This window comes from Eptatretus burgeri, chromosome 1 (assembly GCF_056783735.1).
Source record: "Eptatretus burgeri isolate ZD-2024b chromosome 1, Ebu_testis_v1, whole genome shotgun sequence".
Classification (NCBI taxonomy): Eukaryota; Metazoa; Chordata; class Myxini; order Myxiniformes; family Myxinidae; genus Eptatretus; species Eptatretus burgeri.
In genome coordinates, this window is record NC_140961.1 from 93430999 (window position 1) to 93453247 (window position 22249).

Sequence of the window (22249 nt, forward strand, 5' to 3'; positions counted from 1 at the left end):
ACGTCTTCACCACTGCTGACCAGGAGCACCCCACAAGCCTTGCCATTTCAGAGATGTTCTGACCCAGTCGTCTGGCCATAACAATTTGGTCCTTGTCAAAGTCGCTCAGGTCTTTACTCCTGCCCATTTCTCCTGCATCCAACACATCAACTTCAAGAACTGACTGTTCACTTGCTGCTTAATATATCCCATCCCTTGACAGGTGCCATTGTAACAAGATAATCAATGTTATTCACTTCACCTGTCATTGGTCATAATGTTTTGACTCATCAGTGTATATACATATGTCACAGATTTCAGAATCAGGTCTGATGAATGCATCCACACATCCAGGTCCTCAGACAGTTATTTCCTTAAATGCATGTTCAGATTCGCCCCATCCCATGTCTAATGGGATTTTAAATGTGATGTGTTGAGAAGGGTGAAGAATCGATCCCCTCTTATGGGAAGCTTTTTTTTTTATTTACCACAGACACGTTTACACACATTTCTTTCACGAGCTCTGACGCCCGCCCTTATTTTCCCTCAGCAACGTTTATGCACATGTTTTTGGCGAGCGCCAACACCTGCCTTTTTCTGGAGCGCATGGGTCGTCATGGTAACCATGCGCAAGAGGGGCTGAGTGAGCTTGGTGGGGACTCTTCCCCGCCGAGACGGGCCGCAGATATAAAAACGAATTGGAGGTCTGTTCTGAAGAGAGGGAAGTAAGAGGAGGGAGAAGAGAATGAGAAAGAAAGCCAGAGAGGAAAAGGAGAAGAAAGCGAGAGGGCAAGCGAGCCAAAAAGAAAGCCAGAGAAGTAAGTGCAAGAAGCGGGTGTAAGCGTGCAAAAAAGGAGAAGAGTGAGCAAGACGTGAGCAAGCGAGCGTGTGGTGCGCATGTGGGTGTCTGACCAGCGCCAACGAGACAATTCGTCCTTCCCAGTGCAGAAGCAAGCGAGCATGTGGTGCACGTGTGGGTGTGAGCAGCGCCGACGGCGAGTGAGGCACGGGTCGGTCACTGACGGACCGTGGACGTCACCAGTTTCGTGAAGTGTGAGGAACCACCCGTGTCGCAGCACCAGGGTTTAAACCCATGACGGACGATCTCTGTGCCCTCCCAGACGTCGACTTGCGTTCAAGGTTGTTCGCAAGAGGGTGCACGGCAAGGCTGGGTGCTGGCGACGGACGTGATATGCACGCACACATTTCAGGACGTTTTCACTTCATGGACGACGACTTTCTGGTGAGCGAGACGACTCTTCCCCCCTCCCCCCCTTGAATGATCTGTTGGGTACCCTTGTCTGTGTTTAGCTGTAAGTCAACCCCCGATAAGCATCTGCGCTTTGTCTCTTTCCTGGCATTTTGATTGACTTTGCTTTGAAATTTATTCTTTATTTGCCTCAGAAAATAAAAAAGTTGTTTTTAATTATTTATTTTAGTATTAATAAATCATTTGTCAATTTCCAACCTGTCCGTGTTTGTCCTTTCCTTCCATTGGTCTAGCATTGTCCAAACCGAGATAGACTGGGAGGTAATGACCACAGATGTGACCAAAAATCGTCGGCACGCACCAGCGGTTAAAACGCTCAGCCGCCCTCACTAAAATCTAATCAGATAACATTGGTGCTTTGCCGAGGGCACGCTGCCCGCTCAGGTAACCACGTGACCTCGAGTTAAACTGAATAATTAGACGGTGGACACTGGAACTCGTGGTTGACTGGGTGGCGTTCGTGGTTTTAAAATAACCCACCGTACCACAACCTTAATTGGGAGTGGTGGCCCCAGGGCCGGCTCTTCCGAGGACAACCGGGGATTAATCCCCCTGAGTGACAAGGTGGTGTCTCAGTACCCGTGGATGCAACTATATATATATATATATATATATATATATATATATATATATATATATATATATATATATATATATATATATATATATATATATATATATATATATATATATATATATATATATATATATATATATATGACCGTTTTTACAGCCATTTTTCCCTGCTGTGCAGGGGTTTTGGCTTTTTCTTGAGGCAAGGTTTTATGGCCGGATGCCCTTCCTGACGCCAACCCTGGTCGCCTCTTACGACACACAGGGATATGGTACACCTATTCTAACCGGGGCATACACCGGGACCAGTACACTGGCACTCATTTCGCCGACCTCGGAAGGATGACAGGCTGAGTCAACCACCTGGTGTTAATTCAGCAGCCAACGGGGCTTGAACTCAGGACCCTGGGATCCCAAGCCACCATCCTAACCACGAAGCCAACACCAGGCTTCTTTATATATATATATATATATATATATATATATATATATATATATATATATATATATATATATATATATATATATATATATATATATATATATATATTTTGAACCATGGTGTCTGTGTGTTTGTCTTTCTCCTGTTTATGGTGGCTGCTTCCCTTGTTGTGTTTGAAAAGCTGCACGTGCAGGTGAAGTTTAACATTCACTTTTGAAATGAGGGGAGAACACGCATGAATAATGTTGATGCCAATTTTTTGTTTCGCAAGTAGGATATTCTACACTGTTTTTTTTAAGACAAATCCAACCTCTGCCACCCGATGTTGCACCACCATTTTGTGGTGGGCAAATAGTAGCTCAGTGCTTTGGCTCTGATTGAAACGATGAGTGCAACACAATTAATCTTTTTAAATTCCATGGCTCAAAGCCCCAACATAACGGCTTCAGGTGCCCCGATCGTCCTCATCGACCCGACCTGTCGGAGCCAAAGGCCGGCATCTCACTTCACCACGCGAGCCAAACTGCCTCCACGGATTCAATGACTGTGTCGTCCTCTTTGGTGTGTGCTCAACTTCCGCTCTTGCCTCTCCAAAACAATTCACTTGGTGCCTCCACTCTGATCATGGCTCGCCCAAAATGCCAAGCCAACTCCTTCCTCCTTCTAAAATGTGCAACCTCTCCTGGGCGCTCCCTTTCTTTCACCTCTCAAAATGCGCCACTATAATCCTCTCAAAATGCGCAAGCTGCCTTTTCATAATGTGCAAGCTGCCGTTCAACACTCCACTTTTCTCTTTCCTATTTTATTCTCTGCCTCCGGGGCGTGTCCTGCTCTCCCGAAACCCGGGAAGGCGGGCTTCCGCCTTCTCGGCTAGCTTCTGACGTCACGCCCATTAATCGTCCTTCGGGAGCGTGACTTCGCTTGTTGTCAACCTTTGAAGGCGGGTCTTTCTGCCCCTTTGTTGTGGTTTCAGGGACGTGTTCCCCACCTTTATTGCTCGTCTTGAAATATGAAAACATTGGGAAAAATCAGAGGGCAATCACGTACCGGGGAACTTATTCTTACTCCCTAAGCTAATTAACACCGCAACACCTCTCGTGTGGTGACACGTGCCACTTAAGCTTACAGATTCCCTATTTACAACATCGAGATGCTTTCTACTTGTCCATGGACCAAGCAACTCTACACAATGCTATTCCCTATTCAATTCTTCCATCTACTCCCACAATCATAACTATATATATGTATATATTATAATTTTAAAACTTTGATGTATACTGAATGTGTCTCCGTGTAACTTTTTGAATGCCCCTCGCAACATTTTGCTGCTGCTCCAAATTTGCCTTGAGGGCAACTGAGTCAACAGCACTGTGTGTACTGGTGTTCGACCAGATGGGACAGATTAACCACTCATGAAGGCCATTTGATGAGCCAGTTCAGTTTTTCTGACAATTTCATTGTGATGTGATAAATTCTCCAAAGGTGAGTATTGTTTTCACAAGCATCTGGACCATTTTGCCAAGATGATCATAAATGTGTGTATATGGACAAAGTGGTTTCATAGATCCAGTCCTTTTCGACTTCATTATGGGACAAGAATGGCAGAAATGGCTGTTTCTATATTTTTACTTCTTTGTCGAGACTAAAAATTCTGTCAAATGGTCATGTATCGATAGATTTTTGTGTCTTTGACATTTCACTTTTGACAACCTGCACTTGTTGCCAAAGGTAACTTCTGGGCATCCATGTCGGATGTTGAGTGTGTTTTGAAGGGATAAGTAGCCTTACCTTTTGTCTGGGTTTCCTTGTTTGTACTTCCAGGCGCATCTTCCAAAACATAAAAAACTCAACACGAATTTGACAAAGAATGGAGACAAGCCTTTCCGGTCCTTGGAAAACGTTCGGGTACGTTGCTTTGTATAGTGGCAGTTCGGACGGGGGATTCTGATTGAATGTTGTTGAATGAAACTAAATATTGAGGCTGCAAGTCGTGTGGATGTCATAAATGGGAGCAACGGTTGAGGGTCACGGATGAGAATTGGGTCTTTTTTTCTTTTTTTGGAGGCATGATGTTGACAATAGATGCTTGAGATTGAACTGCAAGTTAATTATGAGGTTCTGAGCTGGAGGATAAAATTGTGCTGGAGCTGTAATTAACTTGAGTTGGCATTATATTTGTAGATCTTAATTGCTTCACATCAGTTGCTATTCCTTTGCATTTGAAATCTCTAACTTGTATGTGCCACATTTGTCATCGCAGGTAAAAAAAAAGGTACAATTGCTGTTCAGCGTAGTTTCAAAAATAAATAAATAAATAAAACTAAAGCGACGTGTGATTGAGCTGAATAAAATGACCAGTTCATTGCACTGCAAGTATAGTGCAGTTTTTATATTCTAATTTTTATCATTGCCTGCAAGAGTGGGCACTGCCAACAATCTCAGCTGGATGTTGCTTCCTTTTGTTGGTTAATCAATGTCGGACTATTTTGAGAGCTTGTCTAGTATGTAACTGATTATGCATTTGACACCAATTGTTTACCATTGTAAATAAATACCGCCGACCTTTCAAGTGCCGATGTACCACAAAGTTACCTGATGAGTTAAAATAAAAAGCAACCGTCTCTAGCTCTTGAGTTCACATCGCTCAATTCGAACTTTTGAAGGCGAGATTGTAAAATTATTGATGAGTGACTTTTATAACTCAAGGATTATTAACGCAAAGGGAGCATGCTCACATTTGAGCTGTCTAGTTTGGGTTTGATTCCTGCCACAACTTGGAGAGGGCACTGCAACAAAGGGTGTACCCTCCATCAGATGGGAAGTTAAACTGGGGATCCAGTCACATTGAGGTGCTCAGGTGTCTTTCCATGAAGTCTGCGAGTTATCGCCGGAACCCTGACATGAATTCGAGATTCCAGCTCTAACCTACAAAGCCATGCTGCCAGCAATAATGAAACCAACAGCCAGGTGCTGTGCAGCAATGGATGGATCTCAGCACATTGTTTATTATGATTATCATCATTATTTTTGTTATTATGTTTTTGTGATGCTGCGATCCCAAGTTGAAATCTCATGAACTGTGCTTGGTCCATTCTCCTAATGCCCTTGATTATACTGTATGTGTCTGCTCCTATGCCAATGATAAGTATTCAAAACTAGAAGGGCATGCTTTGACATTGCAGCACCGATAGATATGCCTCCGCTCACATTATTACATCATTACATATACTTGCACCAAGTTTGATTTAAATCCCTGAACCCAGAGAGTGTGTGTGTGTGTGTGTGTGTGTGTGTGTGTGTGTGTGTGTGTGTGTGTGTGTGTGTGTGTGTGTGTGTGTGTGTGTGTGTGTGTGTGTGTGTGTGTGTGTGTGTGTGTGTGTGTGTGTGTGTGTGTGTGTGTGTGTGTGTGTCTGTGTCTGTGTGTCCTCCATAACTCCAAAACCATGCAACCTAACATCCTGAAACTTTGCATGCATATTAAGGGACCTCCAAGGAAGTGCAAGACTGAAAACTGGGTGTTTGGGTTAATTAAAACAACCCTTTTGAAGATAATTAATGGCCTTATATAATTATATAATTATTTATATATATATATATATATATATATATATATTTAATGGCCTTTTGAAGATAATTAATGGCCTTGTATAACTATCAAGCGCATCCTCTGCCACCTCACTCTCTATGGGGTCTTAAGACGTATCCTGGGTTACCTCACTGGGGTCTGGAGCCGCCATGTTTTTTTTGTTTTTTTTGGCCGGCTCAAACACACATTGACTTAGAACAGGCCTCAATGATTGCTTAACGATATATATTTTTTTCACTCTCCTCTCAGACATTGATACGTACAAATCGCTGGATAAATTGCAATGCTTATAAATGCCCGAAGACACTGGCGTTTGTGGCTTTATTTAATTTCCGCCCATGCCATAACCTCAAAAATCTCTTCAACAAAGCCAAATTACAAAATTTAATCTCCAGAATTTAACTTGGCAGCAGTTCCAACTGCTAAAAAAAAAGTATTCATTTGTTCAATTCGGACATTGCTTGGGCGTTTCTGGGTGTGTGGTTTTATCAATGGCAATTGGTAATCACTTGCCAAGGCAGGCGTTCTGTTGGAATGCTTGCTTGAGTGCTTGAGCCACTTGCCAAGCGCCCTACAGTTCGTGTCCCAATCGGGATGTACAGTCGGCAGTTGCTATACAAGGTATAGGTACGTGTACAACGCACACAGACGTGGTACATATGGTTAGATTTGGATCTATAGGGACTCTCCATGGGTGGGTGGGCATACCATGCCTGTTATGGGCACTGTGGTGGCAAAGTTTCATCCCATATCTTATGGAGGTTTTTTTTTTTAGATAACCCCTTTGTCCTTGTGACTCTTTCTCAAGCTATTGCCTACTGGGTGTGCTTTGCAAAGGTTACAGATTTCTCTTTGTGAGTTGCAAAGCGAAATATATTTGATAACGCCCGATTTCCGAGCCGTTTGTCGTATTAAAGTGTTTTCCAAATTTCCGAGCCAAATTCCCCCCCCCCCCACCTCCCATCACACGCAGCTGTTTATAAAGGTTCATGTTTATACACATCTCTTTGAAACGTCTATATAAATGCAATGTTTTTAAAATTTGTTTGCTGAAATTCTCCCAAAACAATGGTAGAAAGCTACCCAAGGTTTTTAGGTTGTATAAAGTACGTATTGTGGTTAGTAATCACACTGACTCCAACCTGCCGATTCCCGAAAAATTGTCAATAGTGTGTGTGTGTGTGTGTGTGTGTGTGTGTGTGTGTGTGTGTGTGTGTGTGTGTGTGTGTGTGTGTGTGTGTGTGTGTGTTTATAACTCCCCCCCCTCTCTGACCCATCCTTGCTCTGCCCCCTCATAGTACAGTGCAGCACCCTCCCACACATCTCTCTTTCTCTCTCTCCGGGTGTTGTTTATCTCCAAACGGCTTGGCTCCGTATGTGTTCGTGCGATATTTGTTTCTGGGTGGTATTTATAGTATGGCCAGTACAAAATGTATTTCAGACATTATTTTGTTTCCATCTCCACTGTTATTCGATGCAGAATGAATTTAATGAGACGATATGAATCATAATTGACTTGCCGAAACCCCGTCACAGACTGATTCTGTTCATTCAACCACCCTCACCAGCTCACCCACACTCGAGGGACATGGACTGGACAGGGTGTGCTTGCCCCCGCCCCTGCCCCCATTCCCCCCCCGCCTTCAATTTGCTTACCACCGCCCAAAAATTTAAATACCCCGGCCCCGCCCCCACCTCTTCACTCCCCGCCCCCCGTCTCTTGATTCCCCGCCCCACTTGCCCCCGTCCACCCCTCACACTCAACCCTGCCTAATTCACCCCAGCCCCCACCCCATTTCCCCCTGTCTCCCGCTTTCAATTTGCTTACCCCCGCCCAAAAATTTGCTTACCTTGCCCCCCGCCTCTTCACTCCCTTCCCCCGTCTCTTCATCCCCTGCCCCCGCCTCTTCACTCCTCGCCCCTGTCTCAACGAAAAGTGTTTATTGTTATTCAGAGTTGAAAGTTGACTATTGCCACTATGTGCGATGCACTCTTACAGGGACGAAGTTTCTTTCAGTCCAGGTCACAGTACCGATAAAAACGTGATGCGACCGTGAAGAGCAACACAAAATTGGTCCTTCAGTATTAATATACAGATGCTCCAGCCCATGCTGCCTTCTCTTTCCCACCCCTCCTCACTCCCCCTCCATCCTATGTTTTCCCCTTCACCTCCACCTCCTCACCCTCCCCCACCCCTCGCTCTCTTTTTCCCCTTCTTTTTCTCTTCTCCCCCCCCCCCCCATTTCGTAGCAACTGGTGGTATTGCAAGCATTAAATAATTATGGCTGCCAGACCATGCGTCTGATCAGGTTGAAATTTAAAACATATTCCTCTTGACTACTCGACCGTAATTGTGACATTTCATGTCGATTGATAAAGCAGTTCAAAACAAAATCGTTTTTCAATATATTATAGTTCAAGACGGACAATCGACCTAAAAGGTAATTTTAAAGATTTTTGTTCAATCCAATATGGCTGCTAAACCACTTGACCTATTAATTATTGAATACCCTGGTGTCCCCAAGGCTTGGGGAACATGGTTGAAGTTTCCCCTCGATCTGTTAAGCCATTCTGGAGAACTTTTTTTGTATTTAAAAATATATATATTTTGTTGGGGAGTGTTGAAAGGTTTATTCTTCAAAAAATCATAGCTGCCAAACAATGCTGCCAAACTATGATGTCATAGTCGGAGAATTTTTTGTTCCTCATGGAGAGGTGATCATACATGTAAAGTTTTGGAGACGATTTTTTTGAAGGTTTTTATGTTAAAGACAATATGGCTGCCGAAGCACATGACCGATGATGTCGTCAATCCCCCCCCCCCCCATACAATTTAGCCCAAGATGACCATCATCAAAAAAACATTAAACATGTTTCTCATGGGGAGTACTTCACGTGTGCCATGTTTCAATTTTTTCCATGGTGCAGTTTCAGAGATACAGAGGTCCCAAGTTTTTATTTTCTTTCCAACATGGCTGCCACAACACATGACATATGATGTCATAATTGTCATTAAGACATTCTCCATTAGTAGTCGCACCTCTAGTGAACATTGTCAATCGGATAAGCGGTTACAAAGAAAATAAACATGGGCCGACGGACGGACAACCTGAAAACATGCCTCCGGCGACTTCGTCAGCGGAGGTATAAAAATCCATCACTCTAAGCCTTTACCTCCTTAATTATTTTAACATTGGATTCTACAAAGAGCGCTCGCCCCTCCGGCTTTTTAAACGATGTAAAGGCCAGTTCTGATACATATCTGAAGTTCTGACATTTAGTTCGCCGTGTTAAAATATATTCATAATGCTATTGTGCACAATTGTATTTTCACTGATAAAAATCGGCTTTTCTTTTGTCTGAATACAAACATTTCTTTTTTGAAATTAAACATACAGGAGTAATGCTTTGCCCGTTTCAAATACCTTCCCTCATCTACCACTGCTTTGCGAACAGCCCGGTAAGGTTTCAAATCTATGAGCCTCCATTGGAATATCATGGCAGCCCTTTTGACCTTCAGTTGTTTTGGGTTCGGCATTAATCGTTGCATAAACATGGCACCCACATCTCTTATCATTGCTGTCCGCAGTGGGTAGCCATTGCCTAACTTGTGTTGGGTTAGGAAAGCATCCTTCGCGATATGATGTACATTTGTGTACACAGGTGTGCATGCAATATTTGACATATAGGTATTTACATGCTGCTTGTGAGTGAGGCTAAACATGTACAGAGCACTGTCGAGAAAAATGCGGTATAACGGATTTGTGGCTTGCGTCAGACTGGCATGCTCTTGTGCCGCATTGCTGTATGAACTGTTTGGATAACATTAGGGCAGTGTCAGGACAGTGTTATCGTCAGACAGCTTAAACCCCATTGTGCTGTAAACTCCGCTGCTTTCTCATCCTGCTTCTGGCATTATCGTTCAACTTTTCCTCGGAACCTCCTAAAATGCTCTGCTTTCCGCTGCCGTTCGTGAGGTGAGGTGAGGTGGGGGAAGGGAGGGTTTGAGGTGAGATCAAGTTTGCTTAGTTGACATAAAAACAAATGCTCCCTGATTCCTACCGTTAGTACAAGTTCAACAATATTTAGCTGCATTTTTAAAGTGCTGTGGCAGTTTAGTGGCTCATGCAGAAAACAAATCAGCTATTTTCTGGACTTGAAAAGCAAAACTCAGTTATATGATGCACAGATTAAAGGAAGAGCTTTGGTTCCTTAAAGGAAGCGGGCTAGTGCCGTTCAGCAACCAGGAAGCCGAGTGGTGTGGTCAGTGCCTTTTGCACTGTGCTTTACTGTTCACTGAGAGACGTGTGTATGAGGAAGTGGCAGGAATGAAGATTGCTGATTTGGTAAGTGAGTGAGAGTGGGAATAAGTTATCAGCACAGTGGTGAGAGGAGAGGAGGCTGGGAAATGTTGAAAGTGTGTATGTGCAATGAATAGATAAGATGGGGGTGAAAACCAGGCAAGATTGAAGCCGTTCAACTCTCTGGCTTTTGCGCTTGGTACAAGCGACTGGTGAAATGAGGATGAGGGGGAGGTATGTTGAGGCATGGCTAGTTTTCTGTTTGAAAAAACATGCTTGGAATGCAGAATCGGGATGATAGGAATTTGTAAATTTGCACTTTTTTTCACTCTTCCTTTGGCCCCTTCTACGCCGGCGTGAAATGCCACATCATCATTTCCATGGAGAGCGTGTGCGTGTGTCAGACATTGTCTGGAAAGTATAATCTAGCTGTTATTAAATGTGCACACCCACACACACATTTGACTTGAGTTAACTTTTTTTTTTTAACAAAAAAAAAAAGTTAACTCTGGGTGTGATGATGAATCCTTAGTTTGTTTGTTTTGGCCTCGAATTGGCAAAACTAACTCTGAAGTCAAGCTTCCCACAACGGTCCATGGTAGAAGTTCAACGCAGCCTTCCACAGTCTCATCTCTTCCTGGAGGAAGGAAGAACTTTCATTGTAATGTTGACCATGCGTGCATTGGCTCGACGTTTATACTCTATTTAAAACACATGATGAACTGGACATGTAATTTTCTCGAATCTTGCATGATTTAATGAATCAAATAAATCACACCACCTATTTCCAGCAATTATATTTACGTTGAGGCCTTGCAAAAAATGTATTGTGGGTTGTAAGATTAAATTTTTTTACAACTCGGGTGTGAGGCAGGTGATTGGCCATGTTCATAAGAACAACAGCAACGTCGTTTCTCACTGTTATCAGTTTGAACACCTTTCACGAGCAGTGTGAGTCGATAAATGATTTACTATTTAAATATTTTAGCCGTGATGGAGAGAAAGTGAATATGAGAAGATGGAATAGTTTATGTTTAATCTTTACAAATGTTCTACCCTCCTTTGGGCGTTGTTCTCTTTCTGGCAGGAATTGACACAGAAGCTGCAGAAGAGCATGCAGTTAGAGCAGGAGAATGATGACCTGGCCAGGCAACTTCTTTCTTGCAAGATAGCCCTTCGCAGTGACCTCGACCAGGTAAGAATGCTGACACACAGACCCAAGTGCCTGACGATAGACGTATGTACAAAAATGCATCCAATATACATTCCAATGATAATCCATGCAATGGACAAGAGACCATGCAATGGACATTTCATTCAATTTTTTTTTTTGTGGCGACATAAGATAGTTACCCTGTGCACACGAAGCCAAAAGCGGGGTTAAGCAATTGGTTCATGTCCGTCCGTGTGTTTGTCTATCAGTTTATGATCAAGGAACAACTTATTGAAATCGAATATTGTATTTTAAACATGAATCAGAACATTGAAGACAAGTCTGCCATTTTACCGTACATTGGCTCTGAATTTGTCATGACCGCACATGCGCAGATTGGAGCAAGATTTTTTTTTACTCTGTCGGCTTGCCTGGAAGTCAAAATAAAATTGAAAATCATTACAACCAGGAAACTTAATTGTTCTCAAGGATGTTATAAATGATACAAACGGGCATGCAGAACTAATGTAACGTGTTCGATAGGGTGGTGTAACAGACACTGGGTCAAAGGGCGGTAAAACCTGGAATTTATTTATTCACCTTTAAACCTTTTATTCAAATTCAATTATATACTTGAAGACTGAAGAACATAAATCTCCTTCATAATACTTCCAAGAACCTTGAAACCTATTGATATGTTGCATGAGTATCGGGGTGAAGAAGAGGCCGCCATAATGGCGATTGTTCTGATCAATAAGGCCTCATCTCCAAAATTGCGATCATGTCATCTTATTAGTGTTTTAGGGTATTTGGTGTATCGCACTACTTCAGGAGTGCGAAGCTTCCAGATGTTTTTAAAACCATCTTTAAAATCATTATTTTATTAAAATTGAAGTACAGGAGGGCCATGCCGTTGATGGGTTTCCCCTTTGTGGATTTGCTCCACAACGATGAAATTGTTGAGGCAAGGTTTGCAGATTGCAGTCAATACACTCCAATAATCGTGGGTTGGTGAAATAGTTTCCACATTTAATCACCTAATTAACATGGTATGTCAACATAATAACCCCCTCAAACTCTCCAATATAATCATCTCCATCTCGTCTTTATTGTCACCATTGCTATCGCATTATTGGATCATTTATCATTATTATTAAAGGTAAGTTTCATGATTTTAACTCAGAAAAGAAACTTTATTATATGCTCTTAACTTTTATTCATGAAAATAAATAGCACAAGACAATGCACAAACATGTTAGTTAAGGGTGCAGTTTGTACAAATTTAAAGTTGAAGTCCTTAACCTGATATTCTAACTCCCCCATTTTGGAGGCTTGCAGTTCACAAGGATTTTCAAGAATATCACCCACAAGAATGACAAAGCCCTCCTCTATATACTTGTACAATGCGCAGGGTATCGTGCTCTGTGAACTCTAGTTTAAAGGGTGACTGATATATTGTACAATGAAAAATGGGGGTGGAGTGGGGGCATATTACCACAATCTGATTGAGGAGCAAAAAGAGAAAGGAAGTTGAGAGGGAGTGTACAAAACATTCTACAATACGGATTTGGAATGAGTCAAAACGTCATTTTTACAGACTGGTTAATTCTCTCATAATTGTAATACACATCGCCACCAGGTGGTGCTATATGATACATTGACATGGACCGAAATGGGGTTCTCCTCACCCGGGACCCCCAGGACTATGGATTCTTTTTCTTTTTTTTAATTGGGCACACTCTGAGTACAACCACCAAAATCTTCCCAAGCACACCTTGAGTACAACAATGAATTTTCAACTCATTCCATCTCACAGTTCAGTGGTACATTGAAGTCAAACACCTCAAATTACAGTTGTGGCCAAAAATATTGGCATCCTTGCACTTTTTTCAAATAATGCACCATTCCTTCCAGAAAATTGTTGAAATTAAAAAATATATTTTGGTATCCACATATATTTCTTTGGTTTGCACTGGAACAAAACAAAAAGCTGAAAAAATTACAAAATCTTAGCTTATTCCATAAATAAATCCTAAAATGGCCCGGACAATATTATTGGCACCTTTGTTCGAAATAATTAGATTTCAAGCAGGTGATTCTCCTTTACTTTATAATTGAACTCACCTGTGGTGAGTTGTTGCAGGTAACTACAATATAACAAGGACAAATGTGTCCACGAGCAGCATCCTAAAGATTTTGTCGGCTAAAAAATAATAATAAAATATATATTTTTTTAAAACAACTTCCGATATTTCGTCACGTGGCTTAATTCAACCAATAGCAAAATGCGTCATAATGTATTTACGTATTTACGATATATCGTGTATTTACGAAATGAATAGTGTATTTACGAAATTACAATATGATAAATGGAATAATCTTTAAATAGTAACGTGAACTTTTCGAAACTTTAAAGCAAATGTCTGAATATATTTCAAAGTTCATGATGGACGCTCTCAAAAGGCACCGTCGATGTGAGGATGTGTACATGTGCTCAGTATATAAGGAGATCCGGATCCTGTATATACAAGTGCCGAGTCCGAGAGATTAAGGTTTTGTCTTCAGAAGAAGAAGAACAAGAAGAAGAAGAACTTCCGGTTCCGGTTTTGAGCGGCAAGAGGTCTCCTTCGGGGCTCCCTGCTGATGTTCTCAAAGTTAAGTTCCGGTTGTTATTTGTCCCGTTTTAACTGTTTAATTTTCTCACCTACATGTTAATGTGTGTTCCTGGTTCGGTTTTGTTTCCAAAAGTAAGTGCTATTTTGTGAGTATTTATGTCGGCGTTCTTACTTGGTGTTTGAGGCCTAGTCTTAGGCTTGAGGCCTACCGGTTCCACTCGGTGTTCGATCGTTTTTTTTTTTTGTTGTTGTTTGTTTTTCTCCCCATTACCTTCAATTTCTATCCTCCCCATTACCTTCAATTTTCATCCTCCCCACTTTCCAAACATCCCCATTCTCCCAACTAATCTCTTTCTTATCTCAAAAAAAAAAAAAAAAAAAATACCCATCAACAACAACAACAACAACACGCTCACCTTCTCCCGATTCTGCTACTTCTTCTTCCTCTTAACTTCCTCCTCGTCTTCCTCGATTTCTTTTTTTTACACTTCCATGATCTAATCTGTTGAACTCTCTCATACATTAATATTAACAACAAAAACGATCTTATAATGCTTCACCTTCCTCTCTCACACATGTGGTACTCTTTACTGTTTCACAATGCACTACTCTTCTGCTATTTAACAGACTGCTCTCATTTCGACCTCTCCTTCATTCCTTGCCTAAAAAATCCAACTATTACAGCGCTTCTTCTCTCCATGCTCTGAATTCGCCTTCATTGCATCCATCAAGAATTGTGTTAAATCGCATCTCTGACCTAAAACTTTTAAAAACCACAGTTTGCCATGGATGCTTGCTTTCCATCAACCATTCTTTTTCCAACTTCAGTGCCAACTCACCCCCTCACCCCTCACTCTCACTCTCAAAGCAACCATCCTCTTCTCCCTCCAAGCCTCCCTCTCACCTCTTTCAAAAATTCCCCTCACCTTTCTCAACCTTTCATCCCCCTCACTCTTCCTTCTCTAAGTTGCCCCCTCTCATCCAACAACCTGCCTCCCTCCACTGCCCTCTCACCTCCATCTCTTCACTCCACCTCCTCAAATCCTCAACTGCCATCTTCCTTGTCTCTTGTCCCCCCTCTCTCCCCAGCACCACAGAGCCTTTTCTCCTCCTCATTCGGCCCCCTCCCCTCGCTATTCTGCAATACCCCACACTCCTTCAGCAACCCTCCTTACCTCCCCTCGTCCCTCGTCCTACCCTCCCCCGCCCCTCCACCTCCTGCACCCAAAGCCTCCTCCCCTACCTCTTCATTAAAAGTGTGGACCTCAAATATCCGGGGCCTTCGCTCCAAACCTTTCAGATCTTTCCCTACAGGTTGCCACTGACAAACCAGACATTATCTGCCTAACAGAAACTTTCCTCTCCCAAGACCGTGTCTGACTCCCAAGTATCTCTCCTGGTTACTCCCTTCTTACGGTATGACAGACCTGAGCCTCGTCCTGGTGGAGGTGTTGCTCTCTTCATCAAAGACTCTATTCCTCACTCTCCCTGCACTGCTCTCACTCCCCACACCCTCAGGAATACCTCTGGCTTCAGGCTTCCCCTCCACTCCCACCTCATGTTTATATGTGTACTGTACCGTCCACCGAACAGTGATGACTCCATCTACACCTCACTCTCCGAAAACATGGACCATCTTCTATCTTCTCATCCAAACTCTCTCTTCCTCTTATGTGGCGACTTCAATTGTCATCACGCCAGTTGGCTAGGTGTGGGTACCTCTCTCTCCTGCCATGGGACATCAGCAAAAGCTTTCTGTGACTCATTGGGACTGACTCAATCGGTCAACTTCCGAGCGGATCTCAACCAATGGTACTCCATCTCTTCTGGATCTGATTTTGACAAATTTCCCTGACAATATCTGCTGCTCTTCCTTCGCTCCAATTGGTTCTTCTGACCACGTCCTTGTTAAAGTGGACATCTCTCTGGCTGTTATCAGAGAACCACCTCACCGCCGTCGAGTCTGGCATTTCCTCAAGCCGACTGGCAGGGTCTCCGAGCAGCCATCAAACTTACAGACTGGTCTCCTATCACTACTTTCTCAAACATCAACTCATCCTGGGAATTCTTTCAAAGAAACTTGCTCTCCCTCATGCACAGATTTATCCCCTCTCGTGTTCAGTTGTCTTACCCCTTCCTCCCGCCCTTGGTTTACTGAAGCTTGTGGCGAGGTAGTTGTCCTGAAACAACTTGCCTTTGCCTCATGGAAAGCAAACCCAACTGAGGGCAATCTCAGTTCTTTCCACAAAGCTCGGAACAAGTGTGTATCTACCCTCAGGAGAGCCAGAAAACAACATCCTTCTCATCTCAAGTCTGAACTCTCAAACCTCTCTCCCTCCTCAAAATCCTGGTGGCGTTTAATCAAATCTGTTTCTGGTGTATGTTCCCCCTCCATCCCCTCCCTTACCTCAAATGGCCGCACTGCTGATTCCACACGTGATAAAGCTGAATGTCTAAACTCGGTGTTTGCAGCTAAATCTTGTGTCCCAAACCCATCACTATTCTCTACCCACTTTACCCAGTCGCACCCAACTGTCCCTGGACTCTGTATCCTTTTCTCCTGACAAGGTGGAGAGCTTGCTTTCAAACCTCGAGTCAGATTCTGCAACCGGTCCAGACGGCATCAGCCCACGTGTCCTCAAAGCCTGCTCTTCTGCTCTTGCTCACCCTCTCTCTGTTCTATTCACCCTCTCATTTTCCCAAGGTCATCTGCCATCTGCTTGAAAATCTGCTAACATCACTGCCCTGCATAAAAAAGGTGCAAAAACAGATCCCTGTAACTACAGACCAATCAACCTTCTCCCAATCATCAGCAAGGTTATGGAATCCATCATCGCTTCAGACATGAAATCCTTCCTCTTCTCCAATGGCTTGATTTCCAATCATCAATTTGGTTTCAGACCAGGTCACTCTACCCTGGATATGCTGCTACTGCTCTCCCATCAATGGATGGAGGTCCTCAATGCCAGACAGGAAATCCGAGCCGTATCCCTGGACATATCACGTGCTTTGACACAGTCTGGCACCCTGCCTACTCACCAAACTCTCTTCCCATGGTATTCAAGGCCATCTCCACTCATGGCTCGCAGACTTCCTCTCCTGTCGCAGTCAACGTGTGGCCCTAAATGGAGTTCTTTCATCCCCTCTTCCTGTGCAGGCTGGAGTTCCTCAAGGTAGCGTTCTGGGCCCTGTTCTTTTTCTGGTTTTCATCAATGATCTCTCGGACTCTCTGGAAAATCCTCTATTTCTCTTTGCCGATGACTCCACCCTCTGCCGTACCATCTGTCATCCCTCAGACCGGCAAGCAGCAGCTTCTTCGCTCACTGCAGATCTGGATAAAATCACAAACTGGTCCAACACGTGGAACATGTCTTTCAATCCACACAAATCTCACACTCTCACTATGTCTCTTCGAAAGGACCATTTGAAAACCCCCCATCCACTTTCTCAACAATCCTCTGGAAGAAGTCTTTTCTTTCAAGCTTCTGGGTCTCACTATCTGCCATGACCTTTCCTGGGAAAGTCACATTTCCAACCTTGCCTCAAAAGCCAGTCGCCGACTGGGAATCCTCCGTCGTGCAAAGTCCTTCCTCGGCCCTCTTGAGCTCCTGACTACTTACAAAGCTTTTGTCCGTAGCCTGATGGAGTACTGCTCTCCCCTCTGGGCTGGTGCTCCTGCCTCCCACCTTTCTCGGCTTCACGCTGTCGAAACCAGGGCTTTTAAGATCATTGGCATCTCCCGCAATGAAGCCGAGTCTTTGGGCCTCTCACTCAATCACCGCAGGTTGGTCGGTGGTCTTTCTGTCTTCTACCGACTCCTCTCCAGCCTTGCCCCCCCTGCTCTCTCTGCGATTTGTCCCAACCACATTTCCACAAGGCGCTCAAGGTCCGCCAACAACCCCCTTCTGGTAAAACTACCAAAATCACGAATCACTGCTCATCTTCACTCTTTCATTCCTCTTTTTTCCCGCCTTTGGAATAAACTTCCTCACTCTATTCTTTCCCATTCTTCCCTCCAGGCTTTCAAAACAGCTGTTCACCACCACCTCTTATCTTCCCCCATCCAAATCCTCGATCTTTTCTACCCCCGATAATCCACCCAAGCCCACTTCCTTCAATTCTCCTGCTTTCCTTCCTGAAAGTCCCTGTAATGTCCATCTTCTCTTCGCCACGTTCCCCGTCCCATCCCCATCCCTCTCCCTTCCACAGTTCACCTAATGTGTCTGTTCCCCACTGTTTTGTCCCTTCCACTCCCGCCCCTCTTGTCTCATGCCTCCTTGCTGTGAGTTGTGTGTTAGCTCTCATATGAGCCTCGACCAAGGTATACAAAAAAAAAAAAAAAAAAAAAAAAAAAAAAGAAGAACAACAACAACGCTGAGCTCTCTATGAGCAGCGTTCGCTACGTGAGACGCTGCTAAAAATCATTCATTCAACCACTTTATGCCAAGTGTTGGCTTAATGGTATGGGTGGTGGGCTTCGGATCTCAGTATCCTGAGTTCAAATCCCCCTTGGCTGTTGAACTAATACCAGGTGGGATTGTCTGTCTCATCCTTCCGAGGTCAGCAAAATGAGTGCCAGCTTGCTGGTATACTGTGTCGAAGTGGTGACTTGTCCAGGATTGTACCATTAGCCAAGGAGACTGATTTGGCAGTCCCAACCCTGCACAGAGTATGGTCCCAATGGATGGATTCAAGGTTTGAATAGAGAATAGAGAGAAAAGGAGTCGTTCCCCCGTTTTGTGTCACTGTGTGCACTGCAATAAGCATGAAGAAAAGAAAGAAAACCAGAGAATTGTCTGAGGTTGTCAGACAGAACATTGTAGTCAGGCATGGACAATCTCAAGGTAACAAGTCCATCTCCAGAGACCTTGATGTTCCTGTGTCGTCCGTACGCAATGTTATCAGGAAGTTTAAAGCCCATGGCACTGGAGACATCCTCTCTAGATGTGGCCACAAGAGAAAACTTGATTGAAGATTGCAGTGAAAGATTGTTCAAATTGTGGAGAAAGCACCTCCATCAACTGCCAAACAGATTCAAGTTGATCTTCAGACACAAGGTAAGACAGTTGTAACTCGCATCATCCGTCACCAACACAATGAAAGGGAGTTCCATGGAAGATGACCCAAGATGACCCCACTGCTGAGAGAGAGAGAGAGAGAGAGAGAGAGAGAGAGAGAGAGAGAGAGAGAGAGAGAGAGAGAGAGAGAGAGAGAGAGAGAGAGAGAGAGAGAGAGAGAGAGAGAGAGAGACACACACAGAGAGACACAGAGAGACACAGAGAGACACAGAGAGACACAGAGAGACACAGAGAGACACAGAGAGACACAGAGAGAAACAGAGAGAAACAGAGAGAAACAGAGAGACAGAGACCCAAAAAGCCCGACTGGAGTTTGCCAAAACACACCTGACCAAGCTAAAATCCTTTCGGGAAAATGTCCTGTGGACAGATGAGACCAAATTAGAGATTTTTGGTAAAGCACATCATCTCTGTTTACAGAAAATAAAATGAAGTCTTCGAAGAAAAGAACACCTTCCCTCCAGTCAAACATGGAGGAGGTTCATTGATGTTTTGCGGTTGCTGTGCTTGCCTCTCACACTGGGTGCCTTAAGTGTGTGCATGGCATCATGAAATCAGGAGATTACCAAGGCATTTTGGAGCGCAATGTTCAACCCAGTGTCAGAAAGCTGGGTCTCCATCAAAGGTCATGAGTCTTGCAGCAGGACAATGACCCCCAATACATTTCAAAAAGCACACAGGAATGGTTCAACACAAAACGCTGGACTGTTCTGAAGTGGCCAGCAATGAGCCCAGATCTAAATCCCATTGAACACCTGTGGGGAGATCTGAAAGCAGCAGTTGGGAGAAAGCACCATTAAAATCTGGGAGAACTGGAGCAGTTTGAACAAGAAGAGGGGAACAACCTGCCAGTAGAGATGTGTAGGAAGCTCATTCATGGACATAGGAAGCACTTCACTGCAGTTATTTTGTCCAAAGGATGTGCTACCAAATATTAAGTCGAGGTTGTCAATAAGTTTGCCAATGCCATTTCTTTTTATTTTCTGATATAAGAGGATATATTAAGTTCTGAATCAAAAACGAAGGTTCTGTAACTTTAACAGTGAAATAAAGAATTGTGGAGATCAAATACTTTTGTCAATTTCAACTTATTTTTCAAGAAAATTTTAAGATATTTGAAAAAAGTGCAAGGGTGCCAATATTTTTGGCCACGACAGTACCTCGCGTAATGTGATTCAAAAAGACTTTAGTTGAAATGACTTATTTTGGAAGATACAAAGGCCATTTCTTTGAATGAGATTCATCTTCAAATTTGTCATTATCAAAGGAATCAAACAAGCACTGGAAATTATTGGGACTATGGTTTTGTACCTGCAGGCTTCCTCTTATTTTTTTATACCTTGATACCTCTTCTTTGAGCACCAAGTCAAATTACTTTGTCGTCCCTACTTTGTTCCAAATTGACTTCTGTTTTTTGGCTTCTCCCCTTTTGGAATCATTAAACAGCCTTTACCATTTGAGTTTAAGGTCTTCGATGCATATTATGTTGGGGTCTTGTGCTGTGGATTGACAGCGCAGGTATCTGACCATAAGCCTTTCTCCTTCCCCTTTTTCTCAACTGTTGTCTGAGGATGAAGTTTAAGATTGATTCATTATTCCCTTGGATCTTGTCAGTCTTTCCGAAAGATCTTCCTGATCATTTCTATAACTAGTTCCATGTAATATTTATATTACTGGGCTCTGGGATTATTTTCCTTTAGGTTAAAATAATTCCCAAAACATTCAGAATTTTTTTTTTCGTTTGTGCCTTGTGACTGGATTTGGCTACATATTCCTCCATTAGTTTGTTCAAATTGTCTTACAGTTGCTTTCTTCCACCCCAGTGAGTTTGTTTCTTCTATACCTCACATCCAGTTTCATATTCTTCAATTTTTTTTGGTCTTTCTTCAATGACAGAAGATGCATTTGATATGTTCTTCATGGTCGAGTGCTCCCCTTTTGTGTCTGATAAAGAACTACGTAAAACATTCCAACATATTCTGGGTGTTGAATCGGTCATATTGTTCAACTGAAAGATGAGAATGCACAAGACAAAATTGCCCATGGCCAAAGGAACAGAAAATATCTTGTCCTTCTGAAGCTGTGAACTCACTACATGAAGAATGTTTGTGTGATTTATTTTCATGTACATCCTTAAAGGGCCGAGATTTTTCAATCTGCGACTGGTCGGGGTTACCAAATATTTAATTTTGTCCCCCACCTCTCCGACAAAGTCAGAGACGGGGGACATTAAAATGACCTCCGTCAGATCAACCTATCGTATGTCCATTTACTTTTTTGTACGCAATATTTCAAAAACCATTGAATATTTAGCTTTCTTATTGCACATATCTTTTCCTCATGACATTATCTCATCCTGATTAGATCATGGCTGTGGTTGGCTGAATTCTGTTGCCTTGGCAACCATCTCGGTAACTTGGCTTGTGTACGCGATAGTTAAAAAACTGTTCAAGATTTAGCTTTCATATTACACAGATCTATTCCAAATATCACCTATAAGGTGGAGTATTGAGAGTATCAGCTCCTTTTTAAATGGCACATGCTGCTTCCTTGCTTGATGCTCAGCATTTAAAATGATAGAGCAGGGACAAATGCTGGGAAGGTAATGGAAAGCCACCAAGTATAACCCTTGCCAAGAAACCGCTTCAGCAGCACCAACGCTCTGTAAAGTGTGGTACATCAAATAAAAAATCTGAAATTTTAGTCTGTCCAACGACCGCCTGATTTCAGTGACAAAATCCTTGTTCGCAAATTCGGTCTTCAATGAACAATCAGTATGATCTTCATCCTTTGCAAAAACATCAACCATACATATTTTAATTAATTGCACTCGCAAAGAAAAAGTAAAAATAAAGAATAAAAAACAGACAAAAATTTAAAGGGATGAAGCAGAAGATCCAGAAATTATATATATATATATATATATATATATATATATATATATATATATATATATATATATATATATATATATATATATATATACATACACATACTTTTTTTTCAGCTGGATAGGGGATTATTATTTGTTGACTTTATAAAACCTGTGTTAGATTTACATGTCGTGCTTGGATTCCTAACAAAGCCTAACGTGAGGGTTCGACCATGGGAACATCATAACTGTTTGATTCATGAAAATGTGTTCGAACCGGACAAGCCATGTCTAACACACCCTCCACATGGGAATGCACTTCTTGTTTTCACAGCACAGAGATGTGTGGTAATTAAAGTATGACTTTCAGCTTGTCAGTA

The 22249-nt window shown here is 42.8% G+C and overlaps 1 protein-coding gene across 4 annotated transcripts in view; it reads left to right on the forward strand.

Moving 5' to 3' along the window:
- LOC147034973 (rab GTPase-activating protein 1-like) overlaps nucleotides 1-22249 on the forward strand; it is a 45800-nt gene that overhangs the window by 15902 nt on the left and 7649 nt on the right. For all 4 annotated transcript variants that reach the window (XM_085891781.1, XM_085891760.1, XM_085891770.1 and 1 more), the window contains 2 exons: nucleotides 4086-4169; nucleotides 11239-11346. In XM_085891781.1, coding sequence (XP_085747907.1) covers nucleotides 4086-4169; nucleotides 11239-11346 — 192 coding nt within the window. The remainder of the gene's footprint in view (nucleotides 1-4085; nucleotides 4170-11238; nucleotides 11347-22249) is intronic.